This window comes from Phyllobates terribilis, unplaced genomic scaffold (assembly GCF_046119375.1).
Source record: "Phyllobates terribilis strain yellow unplaced genomic scaffold, ASM4611937v1 Scaffold_5__5_contigs__length_657084704, whole genome shotgun sequence".
In the NCBI taxonomy this organism is placed as follows: Eukaryota; Metazoa; Chordata; class Amphibia; order Anura; family Dendrobatidae; genus Phyllobates; species Phyllobates terribilis.
The window spans coordinates 155,958,887-155,980,703 of NW_027362765.1; the positions used below are offsets into that span (position 1 = coordinate 155,958,887).

At 46.7% G+C, this 21,817-nt stretch overlaps 2 protein-coding genes across 4 annotated transcripts in view; one reads left to right on the forward strand and one right to left on the reverse strand.

The window, feature by feature from the left end:
* Window positions 1-20,504, reverse strand: part of HDAC5 (histone deacetylase 5) — a 124,394-nt gene extending 103,890 nt beyond the window's left edge. For 2 of the 3 annotated variants that reach the window (XM_073683264.1, XM_073683262.1), the window contains exon 1: window positions 20,170-20,504. The gene's annotated coding sequence lies outside the window, so the exon portion shown is untranslated. The remainder of the gene's footprint in view (window positions 1-20,169) is intronic. The other variant, XM_073683263.1, reaches the window with a different exon arrangement.
* LOC141270978 (uncharacterized) lies at window positions 3,093-5,252 on the forward strand. Its single transcript, XM_073681071.1, has 2 exons — window positions 3,093-3,389; window positions 3,607-5,252. The coding sequence occupies exon 2, from the start codon at window positions 4,266-4,268 to the stop codon at window positions 5,235-5,237; it is 972 nt and encodes a 323-aa protein (XP_073537172.1). The 5' UTR covers window positions 3,093-3,389; window positions 3,607-4,265; the 3' UTR covers window positions 5,238-5,252.
* Window positions 20,505-21,817: the final 1,313 nt, after the last annotated feature.

A 21,817-nucleotide genomic window follows, 5' to 3' on the forward strand; every position in this document is an offset into this window, starting at 1 on the left:
TCACATGTGTTAATTCATAGTTTTGATGCCTTCAGTGTGAATGTACAATTTTCAAAGTCATGAAAATACAGAAAAATCTTTAAATGAGAAGGTGTGTCCAAACTTTTGGTCTGTACAGTACATACAGCTCCAGAACACCTGAGAACACCATACATAAAGATCCAGAATACCTGAGAACAAGGTACATACAGATCCAGGATACTTGAAAACACCATACATACAGCTCCAGAACACCTGAGAACACCATATGTGAAGCTCCAGAATACTTGAGACCACCATATACACAGCTCCAGAACACCGGAGAATACCATACATACAGAACACCATACATACAGCTCCAGAACACCTGATAACATCTTACATACAGATCCAGAATATCTGAGAACATCATACATACAGCTCCAGGACACCTGAGAACACCATACATAAAGCTTCAGAACACCTGAGAACACCATACATACACCTCCAGAATACCTGAGAACACCATACATACAACTCCACAACACCTGAGAACACAGTTCATACACATCCAGAACAACTGAGAAAACAGTTCATACAGGTCCAGAATACCTGAGAACACCATACATACACCTCCAGAACACCGTATATACAACTCCAGAATACCTGACCATACATACAGCTCCAGAACACCTGAGAACTAGTGATGAGCGAGTATGTTTTGTTAACCCTTTCGCCGAGTATGCTCGGGTGAGCACCGAGTATTTACAGCTGCTTGGTGTTATGTTTAAGTCGCTCCCGTGTGCATGATTTGCAACTGTTTGACAGCTTTAATACATGTGAGGAATGTGTAAGAAATAGACATTCCTCACATGTATTAAAGTTGTCAAACCGTCGCAAATCATGCACATGGGAGTGACTCAAACATAACACCGAGCAGCTGTAAATACTCGGTGCTCGCCCGAGCATACTCGGCGAAAGGGTTAACAGAACATACTCGCTCATCACTACTGAGAACACATGCATACAGCTCAAAATACCTGAAAAAAACATACATTCACCTCCAGAATTCCTGAGAACACCATAGATACAGCTCCAGCCCTAATAAAGAGCTATGGAAACTCCATCTGTACAGCAGCTGACAGCTCATTACAAGAAAAATACAGTGTAATATATCCATGGCAGAATGGGCACAATTTCAGCCTCTTGATCTATACAAAAATATTTTCATATTCCAGAATACCTGAGAACACTGTACATACACCTCCAGAATACCTGACAACACTGTACATACACATCCAGAACACCTGAAAACACCATACATAAATTCCCAGAATACCTGAGAACACCATACATACAACTCCAGAACACCTGACCATACACCTCTAGAACACCTGAGTAGTGATGAGTGAGTATGTTCTGTTAACCCTTTTGCCGAGTATGCTCGGGCGAGCTCCGAGTATTTACAGCTGCTCGGTGATATGGTTGAATCCCTCCTGTGTGCATGATTTGCCACTGTTTGACAGCTTTAATACATGTGAGGAATGTGTAAGAAATAGACATTCCTCACATGTATTAAAGCTGTCAAACAGTTGAAAATCATGCACACGGGAGTGATTCAACCATAACACCGAGCAGCTCTAAATACTCGGAGCTCGCCCGAGCATACTCGGCGAAAGGCTTAACGGAACATATCGCTCATCACTACACCTGAGAACACCGTACATACAGCTCCTGAAAACCTGAGAACATCACACATACACCTCCAGAATACCTGAGAACACCATACATACACATCCAGAATACCTGAGAACACCATACATAAACCTCCAGAATACCTGAGAACACTATACATACAGCTCCAGAATACCTGAGAACACTATACATTCAGTTCCAGAATACCTGAGAACACTATACATACACCTCTAGAACACCGTACATACAACTCCAGAATACCTGAGAACCAGGGTGGATAAAAATCAATGTTTTTTTTTTTTAAAAATCAAAAAAATCGGATTTTTTTGATTTAAATCGGATTTTTTCAATAAACTGCTTTTTGAGGAAAATATTTTACCATCCAAAGGTTCTTCCATCATGAGATAAAGCTGAGTTGTTTAACTCAGTAGAATAAAGGCTGTATATGTGTAACATTCACAATGCCATGCTCTTCCAGAGGTTTCTGTAGGATTAGTGGGCAGTTTCTCTCCTATATTATCACAGACGCTCGCTTTACTTACGCAGTTCTCAAAACTGAATTTGACTCCGCAGAGGTCCCAGCCTCTTCTTCACGGCAAAAATGTTACAACATGAACAGAGTTGAGAAAAAGACCTTAATCCTATTGTTCTACAAACCTATGAATACAGAATCAACCCCTTCAGTGCCAAGTCCAAGAAGTTAGACAATATGTTTCTGATTGTTTGGAGTGGAATAGATCTGCACAACACAAGAAGAATGTGAATCTAAAGGCCCCGTCACACTAAGCGATGCAGCAGCGATCCCGACAACGATACGACCTGTCAGGGATCGTTGCTGCATCGCTAATACATCGCTGGTGAGCTGTCAAACAGGCAGGCTCACCAGCGATCAGGGGAGCAGCGATATCGTGGAAAGAATCGTTCCACGATGTCCTGCTCCCGTTACCAGCCTGCTGCAAGCAGGAGCAGGCTGGCAACTATGGTAAATATCGGGTTACTAAGTGCGCGTGTGCCCCTAGTAACCCGCTGTTTACCATGGATACCACTCTGCTACGGTGCGCTGGAGCCTCCGCTCACCGTAGCAGAGTGGTATCTATGGTAAACAGCGGGTTACTAAGTGCGCGCGTGCCCCTAGTAACCCGATATTTACCATGGTTACCAGCCAGATCGTTGGTCCCGCTGGTCACACACAGCGATGTGTGCTGGCCAGCGGGAGGCCAACGACCAAAAAATGGTCCAGGACACTTTGCAACGATCAGCGACCTCACAGCAGGGGCCTGATCGTTGCAAAGTGTCACACATAGCGACATCGCTGGTGAGGTCGCTGGTGAGTCACCAAAACCATGACACAGCAGCGATCTCGCTAGCGATATCGCTTAGTGTGACGGGGCCTTTAGTGTGAGGAGGAGGAAGGGCAAGCAGACAAGAAAATGAAAGTGAAACTTTGAGCACAATACTGCAGCATAGCCACAGACAGACAAGTCTGGATCTGTTTGTGTGTACGATCTGAGGTTTATTACATTCTTTCCTTATAATGGTAGCAGGCCGTAAAAGAGACCCAGTTTGGGAATATTTTAATAAAGCTCCTTCGCCTATCGGTAAGGCAGGCATGCGTGCAAAATGCAAACGATGCAACAAAGAGATGCAAGGCCTGGTGGCGCGAATGAGGCAACATCATGAGAAGTGCGGTGATGAAGATGACCAAAGAAACACTTCTGAACAGGCAGGATCTGTTGGTAAACATTTTTATTGAATCCTATTTCTAAAGACTGAACTGTCTTGTGTGAGAAAAATTATATTTCTTATTATTACTGCATGTTACTGTCATTTGGTACAGTTATGAAGAAAAACAAATATTCCTTTTGGGGCAGGGGCAGGGGCAGTGATGTGTTGTGTACAATAAGCAGAAATTGTATAAACAATAAAATAACAGCATTGACTTTTTTTGTTTAGGGGAATTCATGGATTCTGGAAACTATCCACCTCCAAGATCACCATCATCCTGTTCTACAGTTTCAGAGTTATCCATCCAGGATAGTGCTTCATTAGCAGCAGCATCATCATCAGACACCCACAGCCACATATCACCATCACCCAAAAGGAAGAAAAAACCTTTACCTCCTGGAACCACCAGAGATAGGTTTGTGATAAGAACTAGCAGATTAGAAAAAGAGTTGATTGATGAAAAAATTGCCCAGTTTATTTATGCAACGAACTCTTCTTTCCGTCTGACTGAGAACCCACATTTCATTAATATGGTTCAGTCACTGAGACCAGGATACAGTCCACCCAGCAGAGCTGATGTTGCAGGGAAACTGCTGGATCAAGTGTATGACAGAGAAATGGAGCAATGTGCAACAGCTCTGGAGGGTAAAATTGTTAACCTAAGTATTGATGGGTGGAGTAATGCCCACAATGATCCTATTGTATGTGCTTGTATAACAACAGAAGAAGGTAAAGTCTTCCTTGCACAAACAACTGATACGTCAGGAAATGCACACACAGCAGAATACTTACAATAAGTGGCAGTAAAAGCTATAACAGCATGTGAACAAAAATTCAAATGTCTAGTACGCAGTTTGGTCACTGACAATGCTGCAAACGTATCCAAGATGAGAAGAAATTTAGAAGAGCAGGGAGGGAATACAAAGCTGCTAATAACATATGGTTGCAGTGCTCATTTGCTGCACCTCTTAGCCAAAGACTTAAGTGTTCCAGAAATAAAGGCTAATGTTGTTGAAATTGCTAAATACTTCCGTAATAATCATTTTGCTGCAGCAGCTCTGAAAAGGATGGGTGGAACCAAGCTAACGCTCCCACAAGATGTTAGATGGAACTCTGTGGTGGACTGTTTTGAGCAGTATATCAAAAACTGGCCTATTCTGATGACACTTTGTGAAGAAAATCGAGATAAAATAGATGGCACTGTCACGGCCAAAATCCTCAACATTGGGCTTAAGAGAAATGTTGAACATATGCTGAGCTTCCTGAAACCCATCTCTCAAGCTTTAAACAAAATACAGAAAAATAGCTGTTTTATTGCGGATGCTGTTGAAATTTGGAAGGAACTGAGTGAACACTTAAAAACAGAACTACACATGGACAGAATTAAATTACAAGCAGTAAACAAACGAATGGGACAAGAACTGACTCCAGCTCATTTTTTGGCAAATATTGTCAATATCCAATATCAGGGTCAAAACCTAAGTGCTGAGGAAGAGGAGTTAGCTATGACATGGGTATCCAGCAATCATCCATCTTTAATGCCAACTATAATAAACTTCAGAGCTAAGGGGGAACCATTCAAGAAATATATGTTTGCTGAAGATATTTTAAGGAAGGTCACACCAGTAAACTGGTGGAAGTCACTTAAGCGCTTGGATTTAGAGACTGTTCAAGTAATGATTTCACTTTTAACAGCAGTAGCTTCTTCTGCAGGCGTTGAAAGAATATTCTCTTCCTTTGGACTCATTCATTCTAAATTGAGAAATTGGTTGGGACCCAATAAAGCAGGAAAGCTTGTTTTTCTTTTCCAGATTATGAATAGGAACAAAGAAGATGATAATGAAGATGACGACGAGTGAGCTACAGAGGACAGCAGGGACAGTAGTATTTAAGTTTTTCATGTGTCGGCTGGGCTGACAGTCTAAGTTTCTTAAAATATATATAAATTTTGTTTAGCCAAATTAGTTAACAAACATGGATGTTTGTTTAAGCAAATAACTTATGCTGTAATGTTGTTATTGTTTCAGTTGAATAAATCTATTTAAATTGTTATTAAGGTCAGGATTATTTTTCTCCTTCCTAAGTACAACAGAACAGTGGTGTCCAAATATGAATGATTAACCCATTAAACTGGGGAGAAAAAAGTAATATAAAAAGTGATTCTAAAAATCTTCATCTACTTGCATGTTAAAGTAAAGGAGCAAGAACTAGTTTAGGTAGAAACTTTGATTTAAATCACTGATTTAAATCAAGCCTTACTGACTAGTGATTTAAATCGTGATTTAAATCAGTTCGATTTAAATCAAATCCACCCTGCTGAGAACACCATACATACACCTCCAGAATACCTGAGAACACCATACATACACCTCCAGAATACCTGAGAACACCATACATACAACTCCAGAATACCTGAGAACACTATACATACACCTCCAGAATACCTGAGAACACCATACATACACCTCCAGAATACCTGAGAACACCATACATACAACTCCAGAATACCTGAGAACACTATACATACAGCTCCAGAATACCTGAGAACACTATACATACAGTTCCAGAATACCTGAGAACACTATACATACACCTCCAGAATACCTGAGAACACTATACATACAGCTCCAGAATACCTTAGAGCACCATACATACACCTCCAGAATACTTTAGAGCACCATACATACACCGCCAGAAAACCTGAGAATACCATACATACACCTCCAGAATACCTGAGAGCACCATACATACACCAGAATACCTGAGAACACCATACATGCACCTCCAGAATACCTGAGAACACCATACATACACCAGAATACCTGAGAACATCGTACATACAACTACAGAATACCTGACCATACATACACCTCCAGAACACCTGAGAACACCATAGATACAGCTCCAGAATACCTGAGAAAACCATACATGGTGCATCTATGGTGTTCTCAGGTGTTCTGGAGGTGTACCATACATACACCTCCAGAATAAGTGAGAACAATGTACATACAGCTTCAGCCCTAATATACAGCTATGGAAACTCCATCTGTACAGCAGGTGCACAGCTTATTACAAGAAAGATACTGTGTAATGTATCCATCTCAGAATGGGCACAATTTCAGCCAGAACACCTGAGAACACCATACATACACATCCAGAACACCTGAAAACACCATACATAAATTCCCAGAATACCTGAGAACACCATACATACAGCTCCAGAACACCGTACATACAATTTCAGAATACCTGACCATACACCTCTATAACACCTGAGAACACCATACATACAGCTCCAGAAACCTGAGAACATCATACATACACCTCCAAAACACCATACATACACCTCCAAAACACCATACATACACCTCTAAAACACCATACATACACCTCTAAAACACCATACATACACCTCTAAAATACCATACATACACCTCTAGAACACCTGAGAAAACCATACATACAACTCCTAAATACCTGAGAACACCGTACATACAACTCCAGGATACCTGAGAACACCATACATACAGCTCCAGAATACCTGAGAACACCATACATACACCATATATACAGCTCCAGAATACCTGAGAACACCATACATACACATCCAGAACACCTGAAAACACCATACATAAATTCCCAGAATACCTGAGAACACCATACATACAGCTCCAGAACACCGTACATACAATTTCAGAATACCTGACCATACACCTCTATAACACCTGAGAACACCATACATACAACTCCAGAAACCTGAGAACATCATACATACACCTCCAGAAATCCTGAGAACATCATACATACACCTCCAAAACACCATACATACACCTCTAAAACACCATACATACACCTCTAAAACACCATACATACACCTCTAAAATACCATACATACACCTCTAGAACACCTGAGAAAACCATACATACAACTCCTGAATACCTGAGAACACCGTACATACAACTCCAGGATACCTGAGAACACCATACATACAGCTCCAGAATACCTGAGAACACCATACATACACCTCCAGAATACCTGAGAGCACCATATATACAGCTCCAGAATACCTGAGAACACCATACATACACCTCCAGAATACCTGAGAGCACCATACATACAGCTCCAGAATACCTGAGAGCACCATACATACAGCTCCAGAATACCTGAGAGCACCATACATACAACTCCAGAATACCTGACAGCACCATACATACACCTCCAGAATACCTGAGAACACTATACATACAGCTCCAGAATACCTTAGAGCACCATACATACACCTCCAGAAAACCTGAAAATACCATACATACACCTCCAGAATACCTGAGAATGCCATGCATACACCTACAGAATACCTGAGAACACCATACATACAGCTCCAGAATACCTGAGAACACCATACATACACCAGAATACCTGAGAACATCATACATACAACTACAGAATACCTGACCATACATATAGCTCCAGAATACATGAGAACATCATACATACACCTCCAGAACACCACACATACACCTCCAGAACAGCTGAGAACACCATAGATACAGCTCCAGAATACCTGAGAACACCATACATGGTGTATCTATGGTGTTCTCAGGTGTTCTGGAGGTGTACCATACATACACCTCCAGAATAAGTGAGAACAATGTACATACAGCTTCAGCCCTAATATACAGCTATGGAAACTCCATCTGTACAGCAGGTACACAGCTCATTACAAGAAAGATAAGTGTAATGTATTCATCTCAGAATGGGCACAATTTCAGCCAGAACACCTGAGAACACCATACATACACATCCAGAACACCTGAAAACACCATACATAAATTCCCAGAATACCTGAGAACACCATACATACAGCTCCAGAACACCGTACATACAACTTCAGAATACCTGACCATACACCTCTAGAACACCTGAGAACACCATACATACAGCTCCAGAAAACCTGAGAGCACCATACATACAGCTCCAGAAATCCGGAGAGCACCATACATACAGCTCCAGAATACCGGAGAGCACCATACATACAGCTCCAGAATTCCTGAGAGCACCATACATACACCACCAGAAAACCTGAGAATACCATACATACACCTCCAAAATACCTGAGAGCACCATACATACACCTCCAGAATACCTGAGAGCACCATACATACAGCTCCAGAATACCTGAGAACACCATACATACACCTCTAAAACACCATACACACACCTCTAGAACATCTGAGAGCACCATACATACACCTCCAGAATACCTGAGCACACTATACATACAGCTTCAGAATACCTGAGAACACTATACATACACCTCCAGAATACCTGAGAACACCATACATAAAGCTCCAGAATACCTGAGAACACCATACATACAGCTACAGGATACCTGAGAACACCATATATACACCTCCAAAATACCTGAGAACACCATACACCTCCAGAATACCTGAGAACACCATACATACACCTCCAGAATACCTGAGAACACCATACATACACCAGAATACCTGAGAACACCATACATACAGCTTCAGAATACCTGAGAACACCATACATACAGCTTCAGAATACCTGAGAACACTATACATACACCTCCAGAATACCTGGGAACACCATACATACACCTCCAGAATACCTGAGAACACCATACATACACCTCCAGAATACCTGAGCACACTATACATACACCTCCAGAATACCTGAGCACACTATGCATATGTAGCACCCTGAGGATTCGGCTGCTACAGGGGTATTACACCTCAAGCCAGAGGTGTGGTATTCCACTCCCGGGTAAGGATGGAGTGTGGAACTGAGCTCAGTAGGCTGCATGCACTACACACATCCCATTTCCGGGGAACAGACCGATGGTACTCCCACTAGAGAAATGTGCAGGTACAACAGAGTCTGTTCCTGGCTGGAGTGGGAGGGGGGTGGAACATCCCAGTAGTGTAGGGGCAGATAGGGGGAGCAGTCTGGGTAAAGCTAGGAGCTCATTGGGTGCTGGTCACCTGAGCTCACACATAGAGGGAGTATATAAGGTGGGCACCATCTTAGATCAGGGTCAGTCTGTCAGTCTTTTGTCAGAGCAAAGCAGAGGAAGAGAGCAGAGGAGAAGAGCAGCTCCAAGGTCCAGAGAGAGAGAGGAGAGAGAAAGACCCAGAGGGGGAGAAAGAAGGAACTCCAAGAGCCCAAATTAGACCAGAGGGTGAAGAGTTGGCAACAGGGTATCGGATCCCAAGCTGGCAGAGGCTACAGCACACCTTAGCCAGGAACCGGAGGTCGTGGGCAGGATCGATCTGCCACGATCACCCACTAAATCCACCCGGAAGGCAGACCACGAATAGGGTCAGGGAACCCAGAGACAAGGGTTTACCACCAAAAGGCCCGAGGGAGCCGGACATAGGTGGATCCCTGGTGGGGAAGGCCAGAGAAGAGGACAGGACAGAAAGGGAGCTCAGGACCACGCTCCAGAATCACCTGGGGGTTGGCCGAGTCCAGGACCTGGTGGACGCAGCACGGCTCGGGTGGTCACTTAAGGCCGGAGTGACCAGAACAACTGCAGTAAGTAAACAAACCCTGAACTGCACAGCCCGACTCTGAGTCTCATTTCCATCCCCGCTGCACCACCACAACCCCCATCCTCTGCAACTGACCCCCTGAGGCTATACCCCTCCCGTTGGGGGTTATACTACCTGAGCTGCACATACATCACCAGCCTCAGCGGACCCTGCTGCAGCGGCGGCCGTATTGACCGCAATTCAACGGGTGGCGTAGTCGACACAAAAGAACATCTAGTAACATCATAAGGACTGCCACACACTGAGCTTGACACCCTGGGCACGGACCGGGTCACAGCCACTCGGAGACTACAACCCCCATCTGATCCGGCTCCGGGTATCCCCAACAACACTGGCCCAGGGGTCGCGTCAACTTTGGCGTAGTCGGCAGGATCACGTGCCCGCAACAACCGGGTACTGCGTGCCTGAAGAAAAGTTCACCGTTACCTCAAAAAGAAGTCTCCCGCCGGTTCCGGAGGGTCCCCGCCAACGGACCCCATCACAGGTCGTTTCCCGCCGGTTGTCCGCCATTTGCAGCTTTTTCCCGCCATCCATGGAGTTTCCCGCCACTGGGAGACGATTCCCGCCATTTCCAAAGATTTCCCGCCTTGGAAGAGCGGACGCCATTATGGGCGTGCCAGAGGGTGGCAAGAGGCCACCTCCCATCGTGGGCCAGGTCGAAGAATGGCGCCAAAAGCGGAAACCGCGCCCACCAACAGAGACTGTGATGCTGGAAGTGTCCATCAGCGTAAGAGAACTGCCCCTGGAACTGACAATCACAAAGTTGCCCCGGGATCACCCTCAATGTGGGCGGAGACAGAACAAGAGAACAAAGATGGGTGTCGCCTGGAGCAGTCTGGAGAGAGCGCACCCGGAGACAAGACGTCTGGAGGAGAGTCCAGAGAGAGCCTACCCGGAGATGGAGGGAGAGACAGGCAGCACCGACCCAGTGGTCAGGAGCCTGCTGCAAGCAACAACCCCACTAGGCTTAGTGGAGATCCTGGCACAGCTCCCCCGAGACCGGGAGTGTGCACAGACCGCGCTGGAGGGCCTCGCACGGAGGATGGCCCGGGTGCAGCGAGAGACGTTGGCGGAGTGGAGCCGAGAGATGGCCCAGCAGACCGGCACCCGTCAGCGGAGCACGCCGCCCGAGACGAGGAGACAGACCGCCTCTGAGGATGGCGCAGGAGGACTGAAGGCCGGAGACGGCGCCGAGAAGGGAGCCGAACGAATGGAGGCAGGTAAAGGGGACGTCACTACCCCGAGCCGGGAAACCGCGTGCCTGCCCCAGCTCCCCGTCGCAGAGCCCGAAGTACCCCCTGCCGTGCCCGTCACTGCAACGTCACCGCCGCAGACTAGGCCTCAAACGGAAGCCGCGACCCCTGTGACGTCACACGCCTCGACCCCGAGTGTGGCCAAGCAGGAAGTACCATCGGCCTGGTCGCAAGGCCTAGTACCCCCGGGCGACGCAATACCAACAGCGCCCCCTACCTCCGCGGAGCCCCCGGCCTGGTCGCAGGGCCGAGTAACCCAGGGCGCCGCCGTTCTTACGGTGCCCTTTACTTTCAAGGTGCCCCAGGCCTGGTCGCAAGGCCTGGTTAACCTGGGCGCCGCTACCACCACGGCGCCCATAACACCTAAAGTACCGCACCTGGGTGAGGACCTGTTCGCCCAGCATACGTGCCCGGATGGGCAGCCCTTCGTATGGCCCCAGGAATACATCCAGCTGGAGCTGCAAAAAGCAAGGGCCATGTGCGAACCCCTGATCCCGGCTCCAAAGCCCATGAAGAGGATCTCGCCCCCGCTAGAAGAGACCCAGTTTGAGTGGGATCCCACCGGAGAAGACCTCATGGGGTTCACTCAGGAGACTCGGGCAGCCGCAGCGGAGCGTGCAGAGTGCTGCCGCCAGCAGCTCGAGGTCTTTGAGAGGGAGCGGAGAGAGAGGCGGGTCCGGGAACAACAAGCCCAAATAAGGAGCGCGGAGCAGAAGAGCCGGACCAGGAGAAACCCCCGTGCAGCGCATGGTCCCCGTACCATCGGGACTGTGATAAAGTTCAATCTGCAGCATGGGTGGGGTTTCATCAGGGATCACCGCACCCCAGGCGACGTCTTCGTGACCAGGAGAGACGTTGAGTCCCACCTACCGGAGGGACACAGAGGTCGTGACCTGTATTTAGGGGACGAGGTCACCTTCACCCGGCACAAGTGTGCCAAAGGACCCTACGCCCTCCATGTGCATCGCCTGACGGAGGAGGAGCTGCGGTGTGAGGAGGAGCAAGAGGACCCGGACGGGTCTGAAGAATCTAAAGAAGGAGCAGGAGGACGCCGTCGTTGAAGTACGGTAGAGAGAGACTGTATAAAGTTGCCCATCGGGGTACTAAGAACTGTTGCTGATTTAAATATGTCCCCGTTGGGACCAGCCAATTGAACTGTTAACCCCGTGTGTCCCTATTCCCACTGACCGAGGACTGAGAGCGGTCAATCCTCCCTAATACCTGGCCGAGGACTGAGAGCGGCCATATCCCCTTGTATATAGTTGCGCTTCCTAAAGCGCCCCCTACCGGTTTTATAGAGAACTGTTTTATTCCAAAAGAGACTGTCGCACTTTACCCGGTCACAAGTTGCACAGTGACCGGAGGAACCAGAAACAAGAGTGTTATTCATATGAAAAGTTTATTGCTGATATATATATATGATGTTTTCTATGTTTATGTTTTATGAAAAAAAATGTATGTTTTGGATGTTTATATCTTACAGCCCGAGGACGTGCTGTGATTTACCAGGGGGGAATGTAGCACCCTGAGGATTCGGCTGCTACAGGGGTATTACACCTCAAGCCAGAGGTGTGGTATTCCACTCCCGGGTAAGGATGGAGTGTGGAACTGAGCTCAGTAGGCTGCATGCACTACACACATCCCATTTCCGGGGAACAGACCGATGGTACTCCCACTAGAGAAATGTGCAGGTACAACAGAGTCTGTTCCTGGCTGGAGTGGGAGGGGGGTGGAACATCCCAGTAGTGTAGGGGCAGATAGGGGGAGCAGTCTGGGTAAAGCTAGGAGCTCATTGGGTGCTGGTCACCTGAGCTCACACATAGAGGGAGTATATAAGGTGGGCACCATCTTAGATCAGGGTCAGTCTGTCAGTCTTTTGTCAGAGCAAAGCAGAGGAAGAGAGCAGAGGAGAAGAGCAGCTCCAAGGCCCAGAGAGAGAGAGGAGAGAGAAAGACCCAGAGGGGGAGAAAGAAGGAACTCCAAGAGCCCAAATTAGACCAGAGGGTGAAGAGTTGGCAACAGGGTATCGGATCCCAAGCTGGCAGAGGCTACAGCACACCTTAGCCAGGAACCGGAGGTCGTGGGCAGGATCGATCTGCCACGATCACCCACTAAATCCACCCGGAAGGCAGACCACGAATAGGGTCAGGGAACCCAGAGACAAGGGTTTACCACCAAAAGGCCCGAGGGAGCCGGACATAGGTGGATCCCTGGTGGGGAAGGCCAGAGAAGAGGACAGGACAGAAAGGGAGCTCAGGACCACGCTCCAGAATCACCTGGGGGTTGGCCGAGTCCAGGACCTGGTGGACGCAGCACGGCTCGGGTGGTCACTTAAGGCCGGAGTGACCAGAACAACTGCAGTAAGTAAACAAACCCTGAACTGCACAGCCCGACTCTGAGTCTCATTTCCATCCCCGCTGCACCACCACAACCCCCATCCTCTGCAACTGACCCCCTGAGGCTATACCCCTCCCGTTGGGGGTTATACTACCTGAGCTGCACATACATCACCAGCCTCAGCGGACCCTGCTGCAGCGGCGGCCGTATTGACCGCAATTCAACGGGTGGCGTAGTCGACACAAAAGAACATCTAGTAACATCATAAGGACTGCCACACACTGAGCTTGACACCCTGGGCACGGACCGGGTCACAGCCACTCGGAGACTACAACCCCCATCTGATCCGGCTCCGGGTATCCCCAACAACACTGGCCCAGGGGGCGCGTCACATACACCTCCAGAATACCTGAGAACACCATACATACACCTCCAGAATACCTGAGAACACCATACATACAGCTACAGAATTCCTGAGAACATCGTACATACAACTACAGAATACCTGACCATACATACGGCTCCAGAATACATGAGAACGCCATACATACACCTCCAGAATACCTGGGAACACAATACATACAGCTTCAGAATACCTGAGAACACCATACATACACCTCCAGAATACCTGAGAACACCATACATTCACCAGAATACCTGTGAACACCATACATACACCTCCAGAATACCTGAGAACACCATACATACACCTCCAGAATACCTGAGAACACCATACATACACCTCCAGAATACCTGAGAACACCATACATACACCTCCAGAATACCTGACAACACCATACATACACCTCCAGAATATCTGAGAACACCATACATACAGCTTCAGAATATCTGAGAATACCATACATACAGCTTCAGAGTACCTGAGAACACCATACATACAGCTCCAGAATACCTGAGAACACCATACATACAGCTCCAGAATACCTGAGAACACCATACATACACCTCCAGAATACCTGAGAACACCATACATACAGCTCCAGAATACCTGAGAACACCATACATACACCTCCAGAATACCTGAGAACACCATACATACACCTCCAGAATACCTGAGAACACCATATATACACCTCCAGAATACCTGAGAACACCATACATACACCTCCAGAATATCTGCGAACACCATACATACACCTCCAGAATACCTGAGAACACCATACATACACCAGAATACCTGAGAACACCATATATACAGCTTCAGAATATCTGAGAACACCATACATACACCTCCAGAATACCTGAGAACACCATACATACACCTCCAGAATATCTGAGAACACCATACATACAGCTTCAGAATATCTGAGAACACCATACATACACCTCCAGAATACCTGAGAACACCATACATACACCTCCAGAATACCTGAGAACACCATACATACACCTCCAGAATACCTGAGAACACCATACATACACCTCCAGAATACCTGAGAACACCATACATACACCTCCAGAATATCTGAGAACACCATACATACACCTCCAGAATACCTGAGAACACCAAACATACACCTCCAGAATACCTGAGAACACCGTTCATACACCTCCAGAATACCTGAGAACATCATACATACACCAGAATACCTGAGAACACCATACAGTATATACACCTCCAGAATATCTGAGAACACCATACATACAGCTTCAGAATACCTGAGAACACCATACATACAGCTACAGAATACCTGAGAACACCATATATACACCTCCAAAATACCTGAGAACACCATACACCTCCAGAACACCATACATACACCTCCAGAATACCTGAGAACACCATACATACACCTCCAGAATAACTGAGAACACCATACATACAGCTCCAGAATACCTGAGAACACCATACATACACCTCCAGAATACCTGAGAACACCATACATACACCTCCAGAATAACTGAAAACACCATACATACAGCTTCAGAATATCTGAGAACACCATACATACACCTCCAGAATATCTGAGAACACCATACATACACCTCCAGAATAACTGAGAACACCATACATACAGCTCCAGAATACCTGAGAACACCATACATACACCAGAATACCTGAGAACACCATACATACACCTCCAGAATACCTGAGAACATTATACATACACCTCCAGAATACCTGAGAACATCGTACATACAGCTCCAGAATACCTGAGAACACCATACATACAGCTCCAGAATACCTGAGAACACCATACATACAGCTCCAGAATACCTGAGAACACCATACATACAGCTCCAGAATACCTGAGAACATCGTACATACAGCTCCAGAATACCTGAGAACACTATACATACACCTCCAGAATAACTGAGAACACCATACATACAGCTCCAGAATACCTGAGAACACCATACATACAGCTCCAGAATACCTGAGAACACCATACATACAGCTCCAGAATACCTGAGAACACCATACATACACCAGAATACCTGAGAACAGCATACATTCACCAGAATACCTGAGAACACCATACATACTCCTCCAGAATACCTGAGAACACCATACATACTCCTCCAGAATACCTGAGAACACCACACATACACCTCCAGAATACCTGAGAACACCATACATACACCAGAATACCTAAGAACACCATACATACACCTCCAGAATACTTGAGAACACCATACATACACCAGAATACCTGAGAACACCATACATACTCCTCCAGAATACCTGAGAACACCGTACATACACCTCCAGAATACCTGAGAACACCACACATACACCTCCAGAATACCTGAGAACACCATACATACACCAGAATACCTGAGAACAGCATACATTCACCAGAATACCTGAGAACACCATACATACTCCTCCAGAATACCTGAGAACACCATACATACACCTCCAGAATACCTGAGAACACCATACATACTCCTCCAGAATACCTGAGAACACCGTACATACACCTCCAGAATACCTGAGAACACCATACATACACCTCCAGAATACCTGAGAACACTATACATACACCAGAATACCTGAGAACACCATACATTCACCAGAATACCTGAGAACACTATACATACTCCTCCAGAATACCTGAGAACACCATACATACACCTCCAGAATACCTGAGAACACCATACATACACCTCCAGAATACCTGAGAACACCATACAAACACCAGAATACCTAAGAACACCACACATACACCAGAATACCTGAGAACACCATACATACTCCTCCAGAATACCTGAGAACACTATACATACACCTCCAGAATACCTGAGAACACCATACATACACCAGAATACCTAAGAACACCATACATACACCTCCAGAATACTTGAGAACACCATACATACACCAGAATACCTGAGAACACCATACATACTCCTCCAGAATACATGAGAACACCATACATACACCTCCAGAATACCTGAGAACACCATACATACACCAGAATACCTAAGAACACCATACATACACCTCCAGAATACTTGAGAACACCATACATACACCAGAATACCTGAGAACACCATACATACTCCTCCAGAATACCTGAGAACACTATACATACAGCTCCAGAATACCTGAGAACACCATACATACTCCTCCAGAATACATGAGAACACCATACATACACCTCCAGAATACCTGAGAACACCATACATACACCAGAATACCTAAGAACACCATACATACACCTCCAGAATACTTGAGAACACCATACATACACCAGAATACCTGAGAACACCATACATACTCCTCCAGAATACCTGAGAACACTATACATACACCTCCAGAATAACTGAGAACAATGTACACACAGTTCCAGCCCTAATATAGAGCTATGGAAACTCCATCTGTACAGCAGGTGTGCAGCTCATTACAAGAAAAATACAGTGTAATGTATCCATCTCAGAATGGGCAAAATTTGATAATGTCAAATAGGACGCAGTTTTGTGAATGTTGCCTTGCCAATTTTTTTTTTTTTTTTTTTTTTTTTTTTTTTTTTTTTTTTTACACATACCTCCAAAAGTATCATATTTCCACTGGCTGAAACAGGATAGTCTTACATGCAAATGCTACCCGCGAAAAGAAAAAAAAAAGATTGACAGGCTAGAAGTGAGTGGGATTAGTTCTTATGCCGCACATCCACCAATGATGGAAGCCTTGACAGTAGTGTATGCCAACAGATCCTAATACACCATTGTGACACCAGACTGCTAGACAGAAACACCAAAAGAGAATAAGAGATCCGTCAACAGCAGCTTACTGATGGCTCTCATAGAAGAACATGAAATGATTTCTGCACCACAGACAGTAAAAGCATACTTGAAAAGTATCAAAAAAGTAATAAAAATATTTGCTGTATTTATGTAATTACCGTATATCTGAAAATAAATAAATGCCAGGTGCCAAAGAAACCTCAGATTTGTTTTATCAGCAATTGTGACGTTCTGAATAGTCCCCCGATGCAATTTCCACCTGGTTTGAATGTGACTTTTACACTAGATTTCTCATGATCGGCCCACTGGATCTTTACAAAAAAGGTATCAACTTAATGGAGGGACAAGCTCCTGTACAGCCATACCACTACCTCCATATGTAAAAACCTGCTGATGACAGGTTCCCTTTAATGAGCCAATCAGATGTAAAGGCCATTCATTACACTTAACAAGTTAATTAATAAGGAAAACACAAACATAATATTTTGTGCATCGATGTGAACTTGCTGATGGTTTCCATCTACCAACAGCATAAAAGATGATAAAAATATCTCAGGCATTAACACAAAAAGAACTAATATTTAGATTTATGGGCACATCCTCATCCAGGTCCTGCTCATATCTTCTCTAATAAGTAGCCTGATGGGTGCCCATAAAGCCCTTTAAGAGTAGTGAAAGACCCAAACCCTATTTTCAGTTCTACATCAAGCAACTGGCATCACCCAAATGCCCATACAGCCGCACACATCACAGCGCTGGATACACTATATACATTAGGTTAAGGTTGGCTGAATACCAATTTCCCATCAACTAATGTATGTTATTATCAGTTTGGCCAACATTCATTCGACAAACGTCAGGGTAAAAGGGATCGGCCATGTTTATTTCCAACATGCCCAATCCTTTATTCTTAAGGAAGATAAGCCGAGCCCAGAGGTGTCAGTCAGCGTCTTGTTCTCCTTCCCTATTGAGAACACATGTACAATCAGCTGAATAAGAACACATGTGTGGGGAAGTCAGAAAGGACAGCCGTCAGCAGAAAGAGGCAGGGCTGATGTACAGGAGAGCAAGTGAGGATATGATCCCTCCATCCGCTGCTGAGAGGAGCATTACATGGCATCACCTCCACCAGCACCCCAAAAGTCAGCAGTATGTGGGCGGAGTGATTAGACCTGACCGGACTGCAGGCCAGCAATGAGAGGGGAGCCCTACACTGACAGACCCCCCTGCAGGCCAGCTAAGGGGTCCTAAGGGGGTAGCTATCTTCGGGACATTCTAAGAGTGCAAGGAGACCCCCCCCATTCTAATATAGTGCAAGGAGACCCCCCCATTCTAATATAGTGCAAGGAGACCCCCCATTCTAATATAGTGCAAGGAGACCCCCCCATTCTAATATAGTGCAAGGAGACCCCCCCCATTCTAATATAGTGCAAGGAGACCCCACCATTCTAATATAGTGCAAGGAGACCCCCCATTCTAATATAGTGCAAGGAGACCCCCATTCTAATATAGTGCAAGGAGACCCCCACTGTAATATAGTTCAATGAGACCCCCATTCTAATATAGTGCAAGGAGACCCCCCATTCTAATATAGTGCAAGGAGACCCCCATTCTAATATAGTGCAAGGAGACCCCCACTGTAATATAGTTCAATGAGACCCCCATTCTAATATAGTGCAAGGAGACCCCCCATTCTTATATAGTGTAAGGGGGCACCCAACTCTAATATAGTGCAAGAAGACCCCCACTCTAATATAGTCCAAGGAGACCCCCATTCTAATATAGTGCAAGGAGACCCCCCACCCCAATATAGTGCAAGGAGACCCCCCACTCTAATATAGTGCAAGGAGACCCCCACTCTAATATAGTGCAAGGAGACCCCTCACTCTAATATAGTGCAAGGAGACCCCCCACCCCAATATAGTGCAAGGAGACCCCCCACTCTAATATAGTGCAAGGAGACCCCCCACTCTAATATAGTGCAAGGAGACCCCCCACTCTAATATAGTGCAAGGAGACCCCCCACTCTAATATAGTGCAAGGAGACCCCCCACTCTAATATAGTGCAAGGAGACCCCCACTCTAATATAGTGCAAGGAGACCCCTCACTCTAATATAGTGCAAGGAGACCCCCCATGAGGTGCCATCCCCACCCCTCCACCATTAGCCAGCCATGACAGATTCTGAACCCCTGATCTCTATGGGTGATGCAGCGCAGAACTTATCATTCACCAATCCAGGAGCTGACCCTAGAGCAGTGGTAAATTCTCAGCCCCCTCTGGTCCAAGTGCTTCCCCCGGGTCATACATTCCTCTGACAATATCATTACAGTCTCTCCTAATAACAATAATGAAGGTGCTGCCGGCGGTGAGGATGCCGGCCGTGCTCCATAACAGGTGTCACTAACCTGCTCTCTGCTTGATGGGATGTCTCTCTCAGTGCCGGTCAGATAGATGGGACGTCTCTTGCTCTCTCTTGTATCACTCAGAGAGCACGGGTTTTTCTCCTGTCTCCTCTGCTGTCTCCTTAGAGGGAGTGTCCATAGTCACCTACAGCAGGCTGTCACGTATCTGGGCAGCCCCTCCTCACTCTCAGACTGCCCCTCCGTCCATCCTCATCCTCTCTGCCCCTCACTTACTTGCCGTCTCTCTCCGGCTGTCTCTCTCCTTTCCCTTCTTGCAGTCTCTCCACCAACAACAACATTCAGTGACGTCACCCGGATCACGTGACTCCGATGGTCCTAAAAATAGATTCTATCAGAGAACGGGAGTGACTTGCAAATAAAGGGGCGTGGTCAGCTGAATAAAGAGCCTGCATCCCTTTAAAGGGGCCGCTGCAGAAAAAAAGCTGCTACCGGCGCGTCGTAATGCAGGATGGGATATAGCATGTTATATGGGAAACTCCGGCCTAGTGCTCTGATCATTCCAGTCACTAGGGCTTTGTCTTTAGTTGCTTTCTCTGTGCTTCTATCAGTTTTACAATATATCTTCTATCTAATTGCATAAATAGTAACTCCATAATCATCATCATTATTATTTCTATCAGATACCCCCCTCTGATCATTCAGATAATAACCAGCAGAACCAGGGGCGGACACAGACTGTAGTGGGCCCCTGTGCAAGAAATTTTTGGGCCCCCCCCCCCTGCGCTTCATAAGGCAACAAAGTTATGTAAACATAACCCCCCCATGTGCATCTCTCGCCCCCCCCATGTGCAGCTCTCACCCCCCCCATGTGCAGCTCACCCCCCCGATGCATCTCTCATCCCCCCCGTGCATCTCTCATCCCCCCCGTGCATCTCTCACCCCCCCATGTGCATCTCTCACCCCCCCATGTGCATCTCTCACCCCCGCCATGTGCATCTCTCACCCCCCCATGTGCATCTCTCACCCCCGCCATGTGCATCTCTCACCCCCCCATGTGCATCTCTCACCCCCCATGTGCATCTCTCACCCCCCCATGTGCATCTCTCACCCCCCCATGTATCTCTCATCCCCCTCATGTGCATCTCTCACCCCCCCATGTGCATCTCTCACCCCCCCATGTGCATCTCTCATCCCCCCCATGTGCATCTCTCACCCCCCCATGTATCTCTCATCCCCCTCATGTGCATCTCTCACCCCCCCATGTGCATCTCTCACCCCCCATGTGCATCTCTCACCCCCCCATGTGCATCTCTCACCCCCCCGTGCATCTCTCACCCCCCCATGCATCTCTCACCCCCCCATGCATCTCTCATCCCCCCCATGTGCATCTCTCATCCCCCCATGTGCATCTCTCATCCCCCCCATGTGCATCTCTCATCCCCCCCATGTGCATCTCTCACCCCCCCCATGTGCATCTCTCATCCCCCCCATGTGCATCTCTCATCCCCCCCATGTGCATCTCTCATCCCCCCATGTGCATCTCTCATCCCCCCCCATGTGCATCTCTCATCCCCCCCCATGTGCATCTCTCATCCCCCCCATGTGCATCTCTCACCCCCCCCATGTGCATCTCTCATCCCCCCCATGTGCATCTCTCATCCCCCCCCATGTGCATCTCTCATCCCCCCCA

Coding starts and splice junctions, on each gene's coding strand:
- LOC141270978 (XM_073681071.1), top strand. CDS start 4,266: ATGAGAAGAAATTTAGAAGAGCAGGGAGGGAATACAAAGCTGCTAATA.